Raw genomic sequence first — 17,416 nt, 5'->3', positions numbered from 1 at the left:
TTCCTTTTTATTGAAGGCAGACTGGTTCTCTGGCTTCCCCAGACTTAATGGGGAAACATTATTTCTGGATCAGCATCCTCCATTTTAAATTTAATATATTCACATATTTAGGTATAGTTAGTTATTTTGCATGTATGAAGTTATTTCTGACGTCTAGTCCTCAGATTCCTGGGGAGTGAGATGATTAAGTTGGACTCATTAGTATATTGGTATAATTTCTTTACATCCAGTGAAGTTCTCAGGGATACATTGTGTTCTAGAACATTCTTTAAGTTTTACTGCTTTGTAACACATGGACCTTGTCCAGATTTAGTCATTCCTCTCCTCAACTCACTAGAGTAGGAACCTTTAGAGTTAAAACAGGAATGCAACTAAAGAAAAATTTTCCTAGGTTGATTGTACTGGTTATAGTTAAATCCTTCTTCTAAAACATTAGCTCATGTAGAATCGCTTTTTGTTTTTTAATGACTTAAATATTGACATTTCAAAATTGAAGTAGCGTGATGTCAGTTTTCTTAATACTGTTATCTCCGATCATGAATTAATAGCTGAACCCCTTTTGTATTTTTATGAGGTCCTGGCAGTGTATTTCTAGATGAGTAAAACACCCGTGAGAAGCAATGGCTAGGTCACCATTTAATACATTCCCCCAAGATAGCTATCGTAATAGCTATCGGTAAAGGCTGTAGATGGGAGAATTTAAAAGGGGGGCCTTAATTCTCTCTCTTCTTACCCTATGGAACTTTTTCATAGAAATCAGTATTGTTGTGTACATATAAAGTTAGAATTTGTTTATTGGCATAAGTTCAGAGCTATGGCTTCATCCTGACTTGACTGTATTCTGTTATGACTAACAAAACCACTGATGACTATAGTATTTTCATTTTGTGAAAGTTCTGCCAATTTAGCTTAAAGAACTTTGTGATTTTAAAAGTCACCACTAGATGGATAGCTTTTCGATCATCTTTGTTAGTTTCAAAATAAGTTGCAGTCGATTCTAATTGTTCAGGGACACTGTACTTATGAATTTTGTGAAGTTGCCTACTTGCTAAAATTTTTTGTAACCTCAGAGTCAATACTCACAGCCTTTTCACAGTCATTCCCAGATATGAGTGGAATGGTGAAGAGTTCGAGTCTTCCGAATTCAACCTTATTTGAGGTCGAATAACGCGACACTCTTCCTTTTGTTTTGGCTCTCATACTGTAATCGTGGTCTGCTTGGTGCCACTTTTTTGCATTTTTGTGTGTGCTCTTGGCGATTTCACTGTTTAAAACGGCCTCCGAGTGTAGTGCTGCGGTGCTGGCCAGTGTTCCTAAGGGCAGGAGGGTGTGATGTGCATTATGGAGAGAATAAGTGTATTAAATCAACTTTCAGGAATGAGTTACAGTTGTTGGCCACGAGTTCAGTGTTAATGAATCATCAGTATATATTAAACAAGGTGTCTGTAACACACCTTAACACATTAAGACAAGGTTATGTATTGGTTGGTTGACAGAATGTAACCAGAGGCTCACAGGAACCTACACCTTGTATTTCCTCTAGGAGCAGATGATTCAATATTTATTTAATATCTGTGATGACTTTATAGACCGTAAAACTACCACGAATAAGAAGATTCATTTTTACAGTCTTCAAACTCAGATGTCCTGACTTTCGGGAAGGCTCCAGTGAGTTCCTTCAAACCCCCTTCCCCACCAAGCCCCATGCCGTAGGGCCCTTTCCTTCTTTGTTTGCTGGTAGTAACAGGAACGGTTCTTACATGGGGACAGGAGACTGCGTCACGGCAAGTTGGACAGTGGTCCAAAGTAAACATGTTAGAACTTGAACATTCTAAGAATAATCTTCTTTTCTGCTATTTTTGACAAATGATAGTCTTGACTTGGTTAACAATAATGGAATGCTTAAGATAAGTGAATAATTAGGTATCTAGGTACTCTGCATATTGTGGTCAAACTCAATTCTATTCCTCAGTTTCTGAAGTACACCAGCATTTGTATCATAGGCCGCTTGCAAACCAGTCCGTTGTCACAGAGAAGGCTCAGTTGGAGACGGTGCCACAGCTTGCGCTCCTGAGGCTCTGGCTTGGAAGTCCCAGACCACTGCACTATTCTTTGAATATCCTTGCTTGAATATTTGTCTGTCTTTGTGTAATTACCCAGTCCCTACTACAAAGGAAAATACTGGATCCAAGTAGGAGAAGCAGTTCGTGAAGTAGGAGATGCTGAGCTGCAGCAGAGTCACCTCGGTGACAAGAGTCTCTGCGATGGAGTTTCCTCTATTTAAGAGTTGATTTTTTTTTTTTTTTAAAGCAAAGATAACTTCAAAGATACTGTTGGGCATCTGTATTACAGTGGAAGGAATGCTTTGGAATAGGTTGAGTTGTTTGATTTTTGTTAATCTCGGTGTACACAGGAGGTAGGGGAATCTGTCTGTTGAGGAGGACTGGACACGTGTGTGGCTCCTCACACGTGGTGAGTGTGTGAGCCTGGGGGATGGTAGTCATGGACACGGTTCAGGGGAAGTGCGCCCGTGATGTGGGTACCAGGGCGGGTCAGAAGTACCCTCGTTATTTGTCCTGTTGGGGCTGTCTTTGGACACATCGCAGAAGTCTTGGATGACATCTCTAGTTCCTGACCTCGTACCCTCTTTAGTGACTTCTTTCTATCCCCGTCACACTTCGTATATGAGCCTCTGGTCTTTATCAGAAAAAGTTCATCTGATAATCAGGATTTTTTCCTCGTTGACTGACGAATCACTCTGTAGTACGAATACTTTCCTGTCATTTGTGTTTTCAGTCATGAATTATGGGATGAGAAACAGCCTCCCATTAAGGAGTTTCAGAGGTCAGCAAGCCAGCAGGGAGAAGGCTGAGGAGATGGACCTGCTCTGCACCCACTTTGGAGGGAGGCTCGGAAAGTCAACTTGACGTTGTCCCTTTTGGGCAAGCAGCTGAGGGGAAGGGGGCCAGGCCTCTCAAGATGGCTCCCTGCTCCCCTTGGGGGCAGGGGAGGGGCAGCTGCTGGCTCTCATGGGGAAGGACCGTCGTGTCGTCGGCCTGAGTCCAGGCTCACGTCCCTGCTGGGCTGGTTTCTGTCCCCTGTGCCACCTTCAAGGCCACCCTTGTTTTCTCTTTATTAAAAGCTCTCCTGACACTGGATGCTGATTTTGACATACTTTACGTTATTTCAGTTGATATTTAAATACTCAGATTGAAACATCCCTTTTCTGATATTCTCAGAAAATCCTTGTTATTTTTACCTTTTGAAATGACGTTTTTTTTGAAATGACTTTAGGACTGGTCAGTAGTGATTATTGTCTTCAGACTGGGCCACAGCGACTGGAATATCAAAGTGTGAAGTCTACTTTGACCCACTTTGAGAGGTATTAGATTTTTTTGCCTGCAATAGGCCAGATGTTTTATCTGGATTGGGAATTATCCTTGTAGATGAAATAAGGATCTGGAGGCCAGTTAGGTGTCCACTTGATGTCCTTTTATTTGTAACAGTTAATACTCTCTGGGAACAAGGCTCTCCAAGCCTTTCAAGCCTGACCTGTCTGGCGGTTTCCCAGTGGGCTCAGGAGATGGTCTGTGGCCTGGATGAAGCAGTGCTTTCTGGGCAAGAGGGAGCCAAGGCTCCCTGGAGAAGCAGCGCACCGAGGAAGAAAGTCGGGTGGGTCCCACTTCTGCCCTTTCACAGTCATCCTAGTGCCCTGCCTGCCCCCCTGGGCTCCTGCCCTAGGACCTCCAGAATCGACAGGGGCACGTGAGGAAGCAATGGTCCACAATCAAGAGTCCACTGCTCACTCCAGGTGTAGTTTCTGAAATTTGACCCGTCCAGCCCCTAGCTCGTCAGGTTAGCCTGGCCAGAGTCCAGGGCTGACTGTTCTGCAGGGCCATCGGCTACGACACTCTGCTCTCCGTGGGCCCCTATGCACCCCGCCACAGTCTGCAGGATGATCTGGAGTCTCCGATCCAGAGCAAGGAGGTGAGGCTCCGTGAGGACGGGGGCCAGCGGGTCCTCCAGCAGCGACTCCCGCATCATATCACTGAGTCTGTAGTCCGGCTGGGCCAGCAGCTGCAGGTGCAGAAGTGTTTTCTTCTTTATCCTGGAAGGAAAATTTTACAGAGACCAAATAAGTAAAGGTGAAGAAAATAGCTTGACCTGAACTTTACCCACAGGGAGCTGTTGTAGCTGATGTTCTGAGGTCCTGTCCTTCAGTCTTAAGCACATTTTCATGGAAACCAGGTAAAAAAGGGAATGAATAAAAGATGACCCCATATTTTGCAGTCCTTTTTCAATTGCCTTTTGGTCAAAGACCTGCTGAGCTGTTTACACTGTAACAATTGTAATGCCACATAATGATGCTGAACCGTATACATCTGACATTGCTAAAGGAATCGAAACAGGAGCGATAATGATTTCAAGGGGAGATAAAGCTAGACGTTTTTCGATAGGTGAAATGATGACGTTTGCCCTCAAAAGCCCTAGGAACTGCCGGCTTCCAAGTTGTTTCTTGTCAACTTAATAATACTTCTCTGTGTCAGATTTTCAAATTAGAGGGATGACATTGGGGCCCGACCAATCTTGACTTTCGGATTTTGATTACTTTTTATGCAGAAATCTGACTCAGACTCAGATGTGTCAGCGGCCTAATTTTCCAACTTCTGTCCTAAACAACTACTTCCTAAAGGAGAGGAAGGGAGGCAAGCAGGGGAAGCAGGTTTAAATTAACCTAAGAGGTGGATAGAGAAAATTCAGACCCTGTTTTGAGTTTTCCAGCTGAAAGTGAATGAGGTGGCTTTGCTGGGTGTGAAGCACGTATTTCTAATTGGCTCTGGATATTGCAGCTGAGCAGCCGGATGATTTCATAAGCCTGGCTGAGACACCAGAGAGGTACAAAGTGGGATGGAAATGCTCTAGATTAATGGTGGCCAAAGTTCTCAGTACTTCCTTTCAAGCTGATATGGGCTTATGGGAGTTTAATCAGGATTTCATTTAGATGGTCACCAAGCAGTAATATTTATGAGCTTATACGAGTGCTGGGTGAAGCAGAAGTGTGATTAGTCATATCAAAGACAGGCTCTGCGAAAGTGGGTGATGATTTTCTGAGTGGGCTAAAGATTAAAGTAAGCGATCGAAAGATTTTAAAAAAATAGATCCTAATTCATCCCATGCTGAAAGATGAAACAATCTGAGTTGTTGGGGAAAATTCTCTTGTTGGTAATTCCTGTCATTGTACCCACCCATGTCTTACTCAGTGAAAACTGAGTAAGGCCTTCAGAGCTTGCGTGCGAGCAGGGTGGAGCGTCACAGCTGTGACCTGACCCTTGAGCCAAAAGCTTACCTGCAGCACTGGGACAGCGGCGAGAGGGTGGAGATTTCGTCGTGGGAGTGCCGTCCAAACCTGGGAGGAGAAACGCGCTTTCGTGGGTGCTGCCTCCCTACCGGTTTTCCTCTCATTTATTTTTTTGAAGGACCTTGGCCTTTTTTTGAAGGACAGCTTAGGGTAAAATGCCAGGGATCATGGCAGCTGCCTCTCCAGCCCCTCTTCCTCAATCAGGTCACAAAAGCCTGGGTCCAAAGGTATTGAAACCAAGCAATCATTCATTCATGTATTCACCACCTACAGAGGGTCAGACCCAGGCCGTGAGCCATGCACTCTGCCTCCAGGACTGAACCCGTGAGTAAAACACGGAAAACGATTTTACCAATGCTCTTAGGGAGAATCGGCGTTCCTTAGCAAAGATCGAGAGAGAGAGAAACACGTAGGGCAAGGAGACGGAGTGTGACCGCACACCCCTCACCTTCGGGCTGCTGCTTTTCCCCCGGGGTACGGCTGGGCTGGGATGCGCTGGGATACTCACCCTCTGGCGTTGTCAGGTGAATAAAGAACCCATCATCGCCAAATTTGGTGAACATCTCATAATGGTGACGGTCCATGTTTCCTGTAAAGGAGGGGAGACCTTGGAGCTGGGGCCCACAGGCCAGGTGGCAGGTGTTCCTGACCTCTGTGTTCCCTCTTAGTTCAGACACGATTCTGAACCCAGGGCCACAAGCTATTGTGTCCCCGGGGTTGTTAGGGAAGCTAGTTATTAGCGAAGGAAAAGGAAGCTAGGTAGCAGTCTCTACTATGGACCGTGTCCAAATCTAAGGCTTTCACCACGCCGCTGGCCCCCGGCCTGGGTGCTGGCCTGCGCCCGAGCTCCCAGCCGTGGTCCGTCGGGGTGAGCAGACACAGGTTCGCTTCCCAAATGGTGGGGGAGTGAGCTGGGGCGGACGCTGTAGGACTTGAGACCTCAGCATGTGTTAGCCACCTTCATAACAATCTCCTTAGCCTTCCTGGGTCCCCAAGGGACTAGAAGGTGGGTGACCAGCCCCTTCCCAAGACCTTCCCCTTGCTCCCCATGGCGTACTTTTCCCCTTTCCTCTCTGGTTTCCCCTTACGTGGTCAAGGGAACCAATAACTTCAAACCCGAGGCCCGCTCAGGCCTGGGGGCCTGCTTACTGAGTGGTGTCCCCTCCCAGGAGGGGCACATGTTGACTTCTGCCCTCTGGGACTGCCGCCGCTCCCTGAGGCTGTGGGCAGTGCGGGGTCATTCGGTCCTCATGGCCCTAGCTATAACTGGTGGCTGAGGTCATGGAGAGTCCCAGCCCAGCGGCACAGCCCCTCCCACCAGGGGCTCTGAGCATGGGGACCCACCGATGAGGAAGTCGAAGATGGCCATATCGATGACGTTGAGCAGCCGGCTGCTGCTGCTGTACGGGTAGATCCGCCTCACAGTGTCGCAGTAGAGTGGGTTGACCTCCCACCTGTGGGGAAGAAGTCCTGGGGCTGGAGAAGCCAAGATGGCAAGGTATTTGGGAGCCTTCCTCGTACCTGGCCCCTACCCTCACTCCCCCAAAATCCCTGCCTCCTTAGTTTTGCCCGGAGCCGGTGGCAGCTCCTTGGCATGCAGGTGGTGGCTGGGTACATTCAGGACCCTGGGCAAAGGCACAAGGAGGCTGTAGATTCCACATGCCGAGAAGGTTCTGGCTCCTTTTACCACACGCTTCCTGAGCATCCACTCTGCTGATGGCTGGCACGTCACATGCCAGAGGGGAGGCGACGGGCCAGCAGCGGAAGGCGAGACACGTGTCCCTCACCTGCTTCCTCTGCAGCTCCTCACCAGCCTCTTGGGCCCTGCGGTTCTCCTGAGCCATTCGTAGTCGCCCTGCAAGCCATTCTCTGTCCTCTCTCTCTCTCACATCCCCCTCTGCCTCGAATGTCCCCATTTCCCCTTTCATCCGGTGGCCCTTAGGATCTGTGATGTCCTCCAGATTTTCCCGGGTTATTTATCTTCCTACCACGACTGGCGTGGCTGGACTGTGAACCTACTCAGTCAGTCCACTAACGTGAACTGAGTACCTACTGTGCACCAGGGAATGTGCGAAGCCCTGGTGATGCAACGATGGGGTCCTTGGCTTCGAGGGCTTACTCGGGAACCAGGTGGCCCTCCTGCGTGCTCGTGTGCTTCTCTGTGTCACAGCAGGAGGTGCACTGTTTTCATAACCTGGCTACTTCTCTGACTGCCCAGCTAGACCACTGGACAGTCTTGGGGGTGGGCAGGGGAGCTGTGTCTTTCATTTCTGTATCCCTTAGTACTTAGTGTTGGGCACATAGCAGGCTCTTTATAACCAAATAAATGAACTAAAGGGAGAGAACAGACAGGCCAGCTGGTCCCAGGATCAACAGGAGATGAGGCAAAGGAGGGTCGAGGCAGCTTTTGGGGTCCAAAAGCCTGGCCAGCCACAAGTCCTCGGTACAGGGCTGTGGCCAGTCTCGGGCTGGACCGCGGACCGTGGCCAGGGCATTGTGGCCGGGAACCAACTCACTCTTCTTTTCCTGCCAGCGTGTAGGAGCGGATCCAGGGGTTGGGCACGGACAGCCTGGGGGCCAGGTTGAGGGACGGCAGGAAGGCGGAGAGGGAGCCCTCCAGCAGGTGAGGGTTGCCGCAGACGGCGTACTCGGTCTTGCACATGTACGGGCACTTGGCAAAGAAGCACACGTTGCTGGCTGGAGGATGAAGGAAGAGAGAGGAGGAATGGAGAAAGGGCTTTGGGGGCAGACCGACTTCCTGCCCCCATAAATCCACTAGGAAGGAAGAGAAACCCTGCGCTCAGCATGGGGAAAGGAAGAAGAAGAAAACATTGCCTTTTCCGGATGGAGGGGCTCACGGATGCTATTAAACTGAGCATCCCGACTCTAATTCCCAAATGTCTCGGAGCAGAGAAAGCGTGAGACCCAGCCTCAGCGTATCCTAGCTGCACGATTAGAGTGTTCTTTGTTTGAATGGACAATACCAGATCCCAGGGAGGCTGGCATTATAGGTAATTGCCCACCCAGGCTAGTTAGCGTTTTCTGTGTGACCTTTTTCCATTCCCAATTCATCTTGTGTGACGTTCAGGTCGACCAGGCGGGAGTGTCTGATGGCAGCATACACCCATCCCAGTAATGAATAGTGCCCCTGGCGGGGGGACAGGCCACTACTGTGCTCTTGGAGCCAGAATATTGCTTTGTCCAGTACTCTACCTGGAGAGACAAAGAACACGCTCTGCAGGATTTCATTCTTGGTGACTTCTAGGATTTCCTTGGTGACATTGATTAGCCGCCCTGCCGTTGGTGGCACTCGTCGGAAGTCTAGAATCCTGAAGGAGAGGGAGCCCCGTTTAGATCCGAGGCGGAGGCGGGGGTCTGGGACTTAGATGGTTACCCTATAGAGATGGACGGGCATCGCTGAGCATACCCAGCTGTGGGGGACTCTGCAGTGCTGAGCTGGCAGCGCCCGGGGCAACCCTGCACCGAAAGTGGTGGCAAAGGAACCCGATTCCATCAAGCCTCCTGGGCAAACCTTCCACCCTCCGAGCTGTGCTCTAGGTCAGAGCGTCTCATACTTCGACGTGCATATGAGTCACCTGGGACCTTGTTCAAAAGCAGGTCTGAGTCGGTGAGCGCAGGGTAAGGCTGAGATTCTGCATTTCTGGAAAGCTCCTGGGTGGCGTCCAGGCTGCCAGGTCCACAGACCACACCTTGAGTGGCCATGACTGGGCAAACAGCGGGAGCTTGCCAGTTTAGGAACTTTCACCTTTTATATCAGAACCTCGGATAAGTGGGAGTGGGCACAGTCTCCCAAGAGTCAGATCTGAGAACTAGAGCGAAGGGCCACGTCGTGCCCAAGGTGGCAGTGTGAGCAGCCTGGCAGGGTGAGTTTTCTTTCTGAGTTATTCTTTTCATTACTTTAAAAGCCTTTGCGTGTTTCAGTCCATGGGGTGGGGTGGGACAGGTGGGGTTCGAAGGCATCACTGAGGTTCGTGCAGAAAAAGAGCCAGAAGGGAGCCTGTCACCATTCCGGGGAGCTCCCGCCTGAGGCACTGGCCAGCGCCCCCTCTCTGGACTGGTCGGCCCTTGCAGTCAGCACCACCTCTGGGGCCAGCCCCTACCTGTCCAGATGGAAAGCTGCGATCTCAGCGTTGTGTCTCTGAAAGTCAATGAAGTAGAAGAAGTCCTCGGGCGTCTCCTCGTCTCGCTGCTGTCTGGAGAGAAGGGAGGAATCATTTCCTGGATTCAGCCTTCGGCTGGGAGCCTGAGACGGCTGACGAGCATGACGGGGAGCGGGACGGGGAACGGCTTTTATGCTTTGAACCCAGGATGGCCCGTGGCTCCCTTGGCTAGGAGAAGACTTGCCCAGTAAGAGGAGCCACGCTTCTTGCAAGACATTGTCTTACAGGCCCCCCGAACACCAAGTCTCCTTCTTACGAAGCTTTGGTGACAGTGGCTAATTCTTTAAAAAAAAACAAAACCCAAAACAGTAGTTGAGAAGGAAGAAATGCGGATCTTCTACAGATGTAAACAGACGGGAGGCGACAGGCTAGCAGAACAAAGTGGCGAAGACCCAGATGCCAAAGACCAAGCGAGGTGGGTGCAAGACAGGACTTAACAAAGGAAATGGCCCTAAAGCTGGGGTTTGAAGGACAGAAACGTTCTGGGTCTTAGGGTGACAGAGAGGAGTAACTCAACCGTCCCCCCAGAGAAACCTCTTCCAGGTCACGACAGCAGGCCAGCCAGAGGGCTGAGGGAGGCCGCGTAGAGGATATCGATTTATACACATTTAAACATCTCTAATGGAGTCCCAGACAGTGGACAGCTCCAGCCTGCCTGAGCGCGCTGGGCCGGCTGGCTATGTGCGCTCAGGAAGGGGCCTTCTAGCCATCACGGGCATCTAATAAACAGGGAGGAGTGATAATCTTCGAATAATTGTTTAATCTGCCTCGTGGGACTGCACGATGGCTGCAAAAGCAATTTAAAAGCATAAACAAATGTCATGCTGCGGAACGCTGTAAGTAAACAGCACTGGCCATTGAAACGACCCTGTGCACTTTGCCAAAAGACACAGACGGGTCCCGGAACCCAGAGCGAGGGGCCGTCCAAAGCGGGGCTTCTGTTTTAGAAGGCGTGACCCGATGAAACGGGCAGCCCAGGCCTGCCTCGCCACCCCGCCGCCTGCCCCGCCCCTTCTCCCGTCCCTCCCCCGCCATCAGGACCAAGGTGAATGTCTAGGCCAGCAAGGGCCGGCCATGTGTCCTAATCTCCTTTTAATTCCTGCATTCCGGCCATAGAACATCTAATCTCTCTGACGCCCTTTAGAATTTCCTAAAACATCCTTGCCTCATTTTTGTATGGCATGTGACAGCCAAGTGATTTTAAATTTGAAAGTCATTTTAACTTTACATCGGTGCTTCTCAAAGCGCTTTCTCATGGTGTATGTTGTATGTATTACATTCAAAATACAGCCTTTCATTGTGGTCATGATTGATATTACCCAAAGATCAACTTCTACGTTCCCTTATAATAAGGGGCAAGTTGACTTTAAGTTACCTATAGAAAAAAATGCGTGTTTTTTTCAAGAGGTACATTTTAAAATGATGCCATGTTTCACCTTGAACTAAATTTTATAAAAGTACAGATTAAACTTTGTGTTCCAGCACAAGAAGAGAGAGAATGGCTTTTGTGACTTAATGCTAGAAACTTTCGCATTCTATCAGGAAGGAAACTGGTTGATTTGTACAATCTTTGTACTTCGTAATTGACAAAGCAGAGGAGAGGTTTTAAAAGCTGGTACTTCGTGTGCTTTCCTGCAAACACAACAGCCAGCGTGAGTAGTTTTTCCTCTCCAAAGCGAAAACGGAGCTCGTTCACGCTATATTAGCTTCCACTTTTTAAAGATGAGAGACATCCTAATATGCCGCGTGAGAATTTTGCTCAGAGAACGCAATCGACGGATCTGATGATGTGTGGTGAGTCTGCAGATCGTCATTACCATGATGCTTCTCTCGAACGTCTCACGTTTCTCCATGAGCACCCTCCCTTCCCCTCTTTACCCAGGGCTTTCTTACGAGTAGACATTGAATGTGCATGACTAATCATAACAATAATTTAAAACTCTATAATGGCATGAATTTGACGGTGGCCCTGGTGTTCAGTTGTTGGAATCCTGGCTCCACGGCCTGCAGCTGGAAGGCTGGGGTGAGCTGGCCTCTCCACACCTCAGTGTTATCATCTGCAAAGTGGACATTTTAACAGTACCTGGCTCGTACCGTTGCTGACGATTCAAAGACGTGGGCGTGTTACGTGTGTAGCAAAGACCTGATAAGGACTAGCTCTTACTATGTTTGTTATTATCCCCAAACAGTTAAATCTTTGGGCAGATTGCCCAAAAGAGAGTCTACAAATGATTGGCTTGAACGTTTTAGACCAGTTTTACTAATTTGGGGTTAAAACACCCCCAGGGCTGCCACAGCTGGCGTAAAGGTGAAGAAGGCGATCACTTACCTCATGGGTTTGAACATGGCCTTCCCGAAGTCCGAGAACCTGAGAACCAGCTTGAGGTGGACCCCGCTGGGTTTCACAACTGTGAGAGGGAGAAGGGTGAGTTAACCATGCTTCTGGGATGAGCCCCAGGGCTGAGACCCTCTGCTTATTCAATAAACCCAGCTGATGCCCTCTCTTTTTCTCTTGCTTAATAAGACCCTCAAGACTAAGATTCGCTTTTCAAAGCCTGCAGCGTATGTTCCATCGTGCCAGGCCATGGAAAGTGCATCCATGAGCTCAAGACATCTTTTCTGCTGTTATGGGACAAAGGCCAACAAGACAGGTTTTCGCAGATAAGCACTCGCTGAAAACCCCAAAGAATGTTCCCCTAAGAACTGACCTCTTTCTCTTCGCATTTCGGCGGCCCCCTTAAAGGTTCTGATTCTGCCCTCTGTTATCTTGCATTATTAGACTAGTTTGTCTTTATCTCTCCCTATTTAAGACTGTACACCTGGGCTGGGACAGGGCTGGGACAGGGCTGGGTGAGCAAGGCACCTAAGATGCACTCAAGTGACTGTGGCAGTGAGTGCGGCCTCCAGACGTGTCGTGTCCTGGGCACCTCACTGGCCACATCGTCCCTGCTCTGCTGTGAGCCCTGTGAGGCGAGGGACAACATCTCACTCACCTCCCCGTTGTATAAAATGGCAAATGGCAGCTGTTAAAGGAAAGGGGACCTCCGGGCCCTACAAACCTGTCTTTCAAATGTTTAACATGTCACGTCGCACTTAGAAATTTCCGACGTGTATTCGGTACATTGAGGTAAATGGATGAGACTACTCATGGCCGGCGGTGACTGGCCTGGGGACTTCGGTGTCCAGGCCTGACCTGGCTACGCTGAGGGCTGTGCAGTGTCCAGGCCGAACTGTACCCAGTTCATGGCACCTTGAGAGGACTGTGCTGTATCTCACACCTGTCTTTTCTTATCCTATTAATCATTGACCCCAGTGGCTCTCCACTTTGGCTGCACTAGAATCATCGGGAGCGTTTTTTCAATGCTCATGTCCGGGCCTCATCCTAGGTCATCAAGTCAAACCCTGCTGGGGCAGAGGTCACGCCTCAGCACGTTTTAAAGCTCCCGAGGCGACTCTAACGTGTTACTGATTGGAGTACATTTTCAGATTTAAGAAGCAATTGTATAGTTGTCCCGTATAATTGCTTCTTAAATCTGGAAATGTACTCCAATCACTTGAGGATTCTGTTAAAATCCAGACTCTGATTCAGAAGATCAGAGGGGGAATTGAGCGTCTGCGTTTCTCACAAACATCTTGATGATGTGATGATGTTGGTCCCACATGAGAGCCCCTCGGAAGGGCCTTCTCTCTGTGTGTGTGCCGGGGAGGGGAGACGTGATGGGTTCTCAGAGATTTGGCAGAGAGAGTCACGCCCTTTGGACTCTCAACCAGGACCCCCATGGAGTGGCCGGTGGGCCCTTTGCGTTGCTGCCAGGTCCTGGGGTTCACAAAGCTGTGACTGAGGAGTGCAGGGCCCGGTCACTTACTCTGGGTGCAGTCGCACGCCCCGAGCAAGGCCTTCTCGTCCTGGCTGTAATCTGCAGTGGGGAGAAGGAGGGTGAGAACACTCAGTGCTTCCGGGAGGGCCAGCCCCACGGGGGCCTGTAACAGGTTCAGACACCAGAGGGGAGACTGCAAGGCAGCTTGGGCCCTTGATCGTTCATTAGGAGACCTCCTGGAGCTGCAGCTGGCTGTGGTCCCCCAGCCTGCCCCATCCCAGCAGCATTGGGTCAGGAAACTGATGCTGGTTTTGCTCCTGCTGTGTCACTTAGACTGTCACAGTGCTTGACAGCACAGACCTGCAGGCAGCAGGCCTGTGTTTGAATCCCAGCCCTATGGCGGGGTCCTTGCCGGGCGGCTTAGCCTCTCCGTGTCTCAGTTTTCCCATCGGTAAAGTGGCAATGATTACATTCATGTCCTAAGATCACTGTACAAGAGAGAGTTGCCAGGGTGAAAAGAAGCACCGGCTAAGTGATGGCCATGAGGTGGACGGAACACCTCCTTATGCCTCCTTTATGGGTTGTGATCACGTTATGGTCGTAATATCTTTCTCAAAGGGAAAAGGTCAAGGTCTACGGTTTCTTCCCTGTTTTTCTCCTATCAGGAGTCAGAGTCAACCTCTTGATAGTCTGCCCTGCAGCCCCACCGGAGGTGGTTTACCCAGCCTGCCCGGGAGCCAGTGAGCCCATCCTGTCTGATCCCGGGAGCCTCACCGGCACTGATGGTGGGAAAGTGCCTCATGTCGTGGAGCAGCTGGCTGACGACAGGACTGGACCGGGGGTACAGTCCGTGACGGTTGATGCCCAGGTGGAACTGGACCCAGCTGGCCTCGAGTCGGAGCTGCAGGGGGGTGTCCGGGGAAGTGAGGTTCAGCTGCTCTTTGTATATCTTGTGTCGTCTGAAAGAGATTTTTTTTTTTTTTTAATTGGAGAAACAAGAATGCAAAGACCTGCCGAGATGCCTTGTCGGGACTCCACATCCATTCCTTCACGCACTCAGCAAGAGCACTGCACATCTAACGTGTACCAGGCTTAGTGCTGTGCTTAGCATCCCCTGGGAGGCAAAGCAGCCACGCGGTTCGCCCTCCGAGAGTTTACAATCCAGTGAGTGAAACAGGCAAACAGTTAACACGCCACACGCAATCCACAAATACCTAATAGAAACCATAACAAATCCTGCGAGGGAGAAGGGCAGACGGTTAAGAGTAAAATTAGGGACCTCATATAATCTGGAATCTCAGGGGGCGATCCTGAGCCACTTCGTGCACTTTCCCATTAAAAAGTCTGTATCATGTTTCCCAATATTTTTGACCTAAGGAGTCAGGAGAGAGGGTAGAGAAGGTAATCGGTGAGAACGAGATGAATGGAGGGTGAGGATCCTTAAGTAGAGGCAGAAGCTGAGTTAGATCGATCAGCCCGAAGAAGAATCAACTGGCCATTTACTGTTTGTTCCGCTCAGGAGCCTTTTCTGCCAGGGGACAAGGGAAAAAGTAAAGGGCAACGTCACTGCCGTTTAAAGGCGTAGAGTCTAGTCCGGGAGACAAGGGTGTCTACGAAATTATCAGAGCGCAATTTAAGGCAGTCGTAAGTCCACTGCTAGACACGTGACTCGGACTAAAACATCTTGACATTCTGGAGAAGGAAAATATGGATTATATGACGCGTCGGTGCGAGGAAGACGCAGCGGAAGAAGGTGGACTTTAGCTGGATTCGAGTGGGTGGTGTTTGGATTGAAGGGGAGCCGTGGAGGGTGCTCCCGGATTGGGGACAATATGAGCGCTATGAGAGGCAGGCAAGGGACAGACATATCTGAGGATTAGTGAGCAAGGTTGAATAGATGGATGCTTGAATAAAAAGATGGGGTCCTTCTGATCGTGGGGTGAAGGAGGAACTATGGGGTCAGGGTTTGGGTGTTCCTATACACCCGTATTTCTCAAACTGTGATGCCATACCTCTGAGGTCTGCAATGGAGTGAATAACCAAATAAACAGAGCCCATCTTCTTGGAGTGTCAAATTTTATTATTGGTAGTTTTTAAAATTACTTTTATATTAAATATAGACATATTATGGGGAAGAAATCAAAATACACAATCGTTTTTTAAGACGAAATCCTAATTTTCAAAGAGAATGTCACTTGGTCACCTGAGGCTATGCCTCCGAGTCCAGGCCCTCAGGGGTAGAGGGTGTTTTTATCCTGCGCTGCCCCTAGTGGAAGAGTTTGGGAAGTGCTGAATACCAACCTGGGTCATCAGTTCCGGCCCAGCGGAACCGAGCAGTCACTCACCTCGCCTTGTGTGAATAAAGCTGAATGACATGGCTGTCCTGCTTTGAGGCTTCCTGTCCTGGGTGAAAGTCAGCAGTCTTGAGGAAGAGGCGTGCTTTTATAAACCGGTGTGAAGGAACGGTTGGTCCTGCCCTTCTTGTTACCTACCATGCACCCCTACTTTGGGAGATTTTTACCTCATATCATATCACACATATTTAAGTCCACCCCACCTTCAATTCTTTTTGTTCTAATTTTTGGAAGTTTCCTCTGTCATTTTGAATTCTGTGATGAATGATCTAGTAATATAACAGAGTCAATGTTAACTTATTTTTTGTGAACATTTAATCGTATAGTAATTCGTTCTGATTTTGGAGTTTTCATTTTTTGCGCCAATACATTTTCTTTGTTCAGGTCTGGGGGCATTTTAAAAGCTTTTGAATCTCTTAGGTACTGTGTCCACAGTCTGATGGCCAAAGGACCCTGACAGGCTGTCTTAGTCTGCTCAGGCTGCCCCCCCAAAATATCACAGACCGGTTGGCTTACACTACAGAAATTTATTTTCTCGCCGTTCTGGAAGGTGGAAGTCCAGGAGCACGGTGCTGGCGGGTTTGGTTTCTCCTGCGGTCTCTCTCCTCGGCTCGTAGGCGGCCCCCTCCTTTCCCTTTGTGTCTTCATGTGACCCTTCCTCTGTGTGAGCATTCCTGGTGTCTCTTCCTCTTCTTATAAGGACACCAGTCCTATTGGATTAGGGCCCCACGCTCTGGCCACATTTAACCTTGAGTACCACCTTAAGTCACATTGTGGATTAGGGCCTCAATATATGAACCTTGCGGGGACACAGTTCAGTCCATAATACTTGTTCGCCCACAATCTTTGCCACTAATCACCAGTAAGGTCCACCTAGAAAATTCTCCTCTAGACAGGCCAGGGAATTAGGAGAGGGAGGTGTCGAGATCAAAAGGCAACTGTACGTAGCTGGACCTTCCCATCTGAGCACGTTTCCACCATCCACAGACTTTCATTAAACTTGTCTCTATCAGCCGGTTACATACTTTCATTTTTCCTTTGACCAGCTTCTCTGAGGGCCGAGATAAGAATTTGCCAGCAGTGGATGTATGTTATTCTCCGGTTGCCGTAACGAAATACTACAGGCTGGTGGCTTAAACCACATTCATTTCTCACACAGTTCTGGGGGCTGGGAAGTCCGAGCTCAAGGTGCTGGCAGACTCACTTCCCGGCTTGCCGATGGCCACCTTCTCACCGCGAGCGCACGTGGAGAGAGAGCAAACTCTAGTGTCTTTTTCTTTGCTTATAAGGACACTAACCTCATCGTGGGGAAAGCACTTTCCTGACCTCGTCTAAACCTAATTGCCTCTCAAAGACCCCACCTCCACATACCATCACCTTGCGGGGTGGGGGTGAGGGTGCTCCAGCTTATGAATTTGGTGGGGTAACAAATATCACATCCATGACAATATGAACTTTATTTTTCCACTCCTCTACCCTACTGTCTTTATCTGTAGAGAACACTCACTTAACATGCAAAACATGACTTACACAATATTGATTTTCGTCATTTCAGAAATCGGTGAGAGCATTTCTCCCTAAAAAGGTAATTAGGTATACGGACAGCGAGCTACTCTTGACCAGTTAAAAAAAAAAAAAAGAGTTTCTAGTTATTTTATTTTTTGAACGACGTGGCAGAGTACTTCTTTAGCCAGGAGGGTGAAA

The 17,416-nt window shown here is 49.1% G+C and overlaps 1 protein-coding gene across 2 annotated transcripts in view; it reads right to left on the bottom strand.

The window, feature by feature from the left end:
• Nucleotides 1-2,291: 2,291 nt before the first annotated feature.
• FAM20A (FAM20A golgi associated secretory pathway pseudokinase) overlaps nucleotides 2,292-17,416 on the bottom strand; it is a 40,120-nt gene continuing 24,995 nt past the window's right edge. Inside the window, exons 2-11 of one of the 2 annotated variants that reach the window (XM_039859846.1) lie at nucleotides 14,133-14,317; nucleotides 13,407-13,457; nucleotides 11,870-11,948; nucleotides 9,481-9,573; nucleotides 8,573-8,688; nucleotides 7,876-8,056; nucleotides 6,704-6,813; nucleotides 5,864-5,948; nucleotides 5,348-5,407; nucleotides 2,292-4,108 (exon numbers count right to left, since the gene is read on the bottom strand). In XM_039859846.1, the coding sequence (XP_039715780.1) occupies nucleotides 3,844-4,108; nucleotides 5,348-5,407; nucleotides 5,864-5,948; nucleotides 6,704-6,813; nucleotides 7,876-8,056; nucleotides 8,573-8,688; nucleotides 9,481-9,573; nucleotides 11,870-11,948; nucleotides 13,407-13,457; nucleotides 14,133-14,317 (1,225 nt within the window). In that variant the 3' untranslated portion in view covers nucleotides 2,292-3,843. The remainder of the gene's footprint in view (nucleotides 4,109-5,347; nucleotides 5,408-5,863; nucleotides 5,949-6,703; nucleotides 6,814-7,875; nucleotides 8,057-8,572; nucleotides 8,689-9,480; nucleotides 9,574-11,869; nucleotides 11,949-13,406; nucleotides 13,458-14,132; nucleotides 14,318-17,416) is intronic. The other variant, XM_039859845.1, reaches the window with a different exon arrangement.

The sequence above is a fragment of the Pteropus medius genome, unplaced genomic scaffold, assembly GCF_902729225.1.
Source record: "Pteropus medius unplaced genomic scaffold, Ma_sr-lr_union100, whole genome shotgun sequence".
In the NCBI taxonomy this organism is placed as follows: domain Eukaryota; kingdom Metazoa; phylum Chordata; class Mammalia; order Chiroptera; family Pteropodidae; genus Pteropus; species Pteropus medius.
This window is presented reverse-complemented; position numbering and strand designations above follow the sequence as displayed.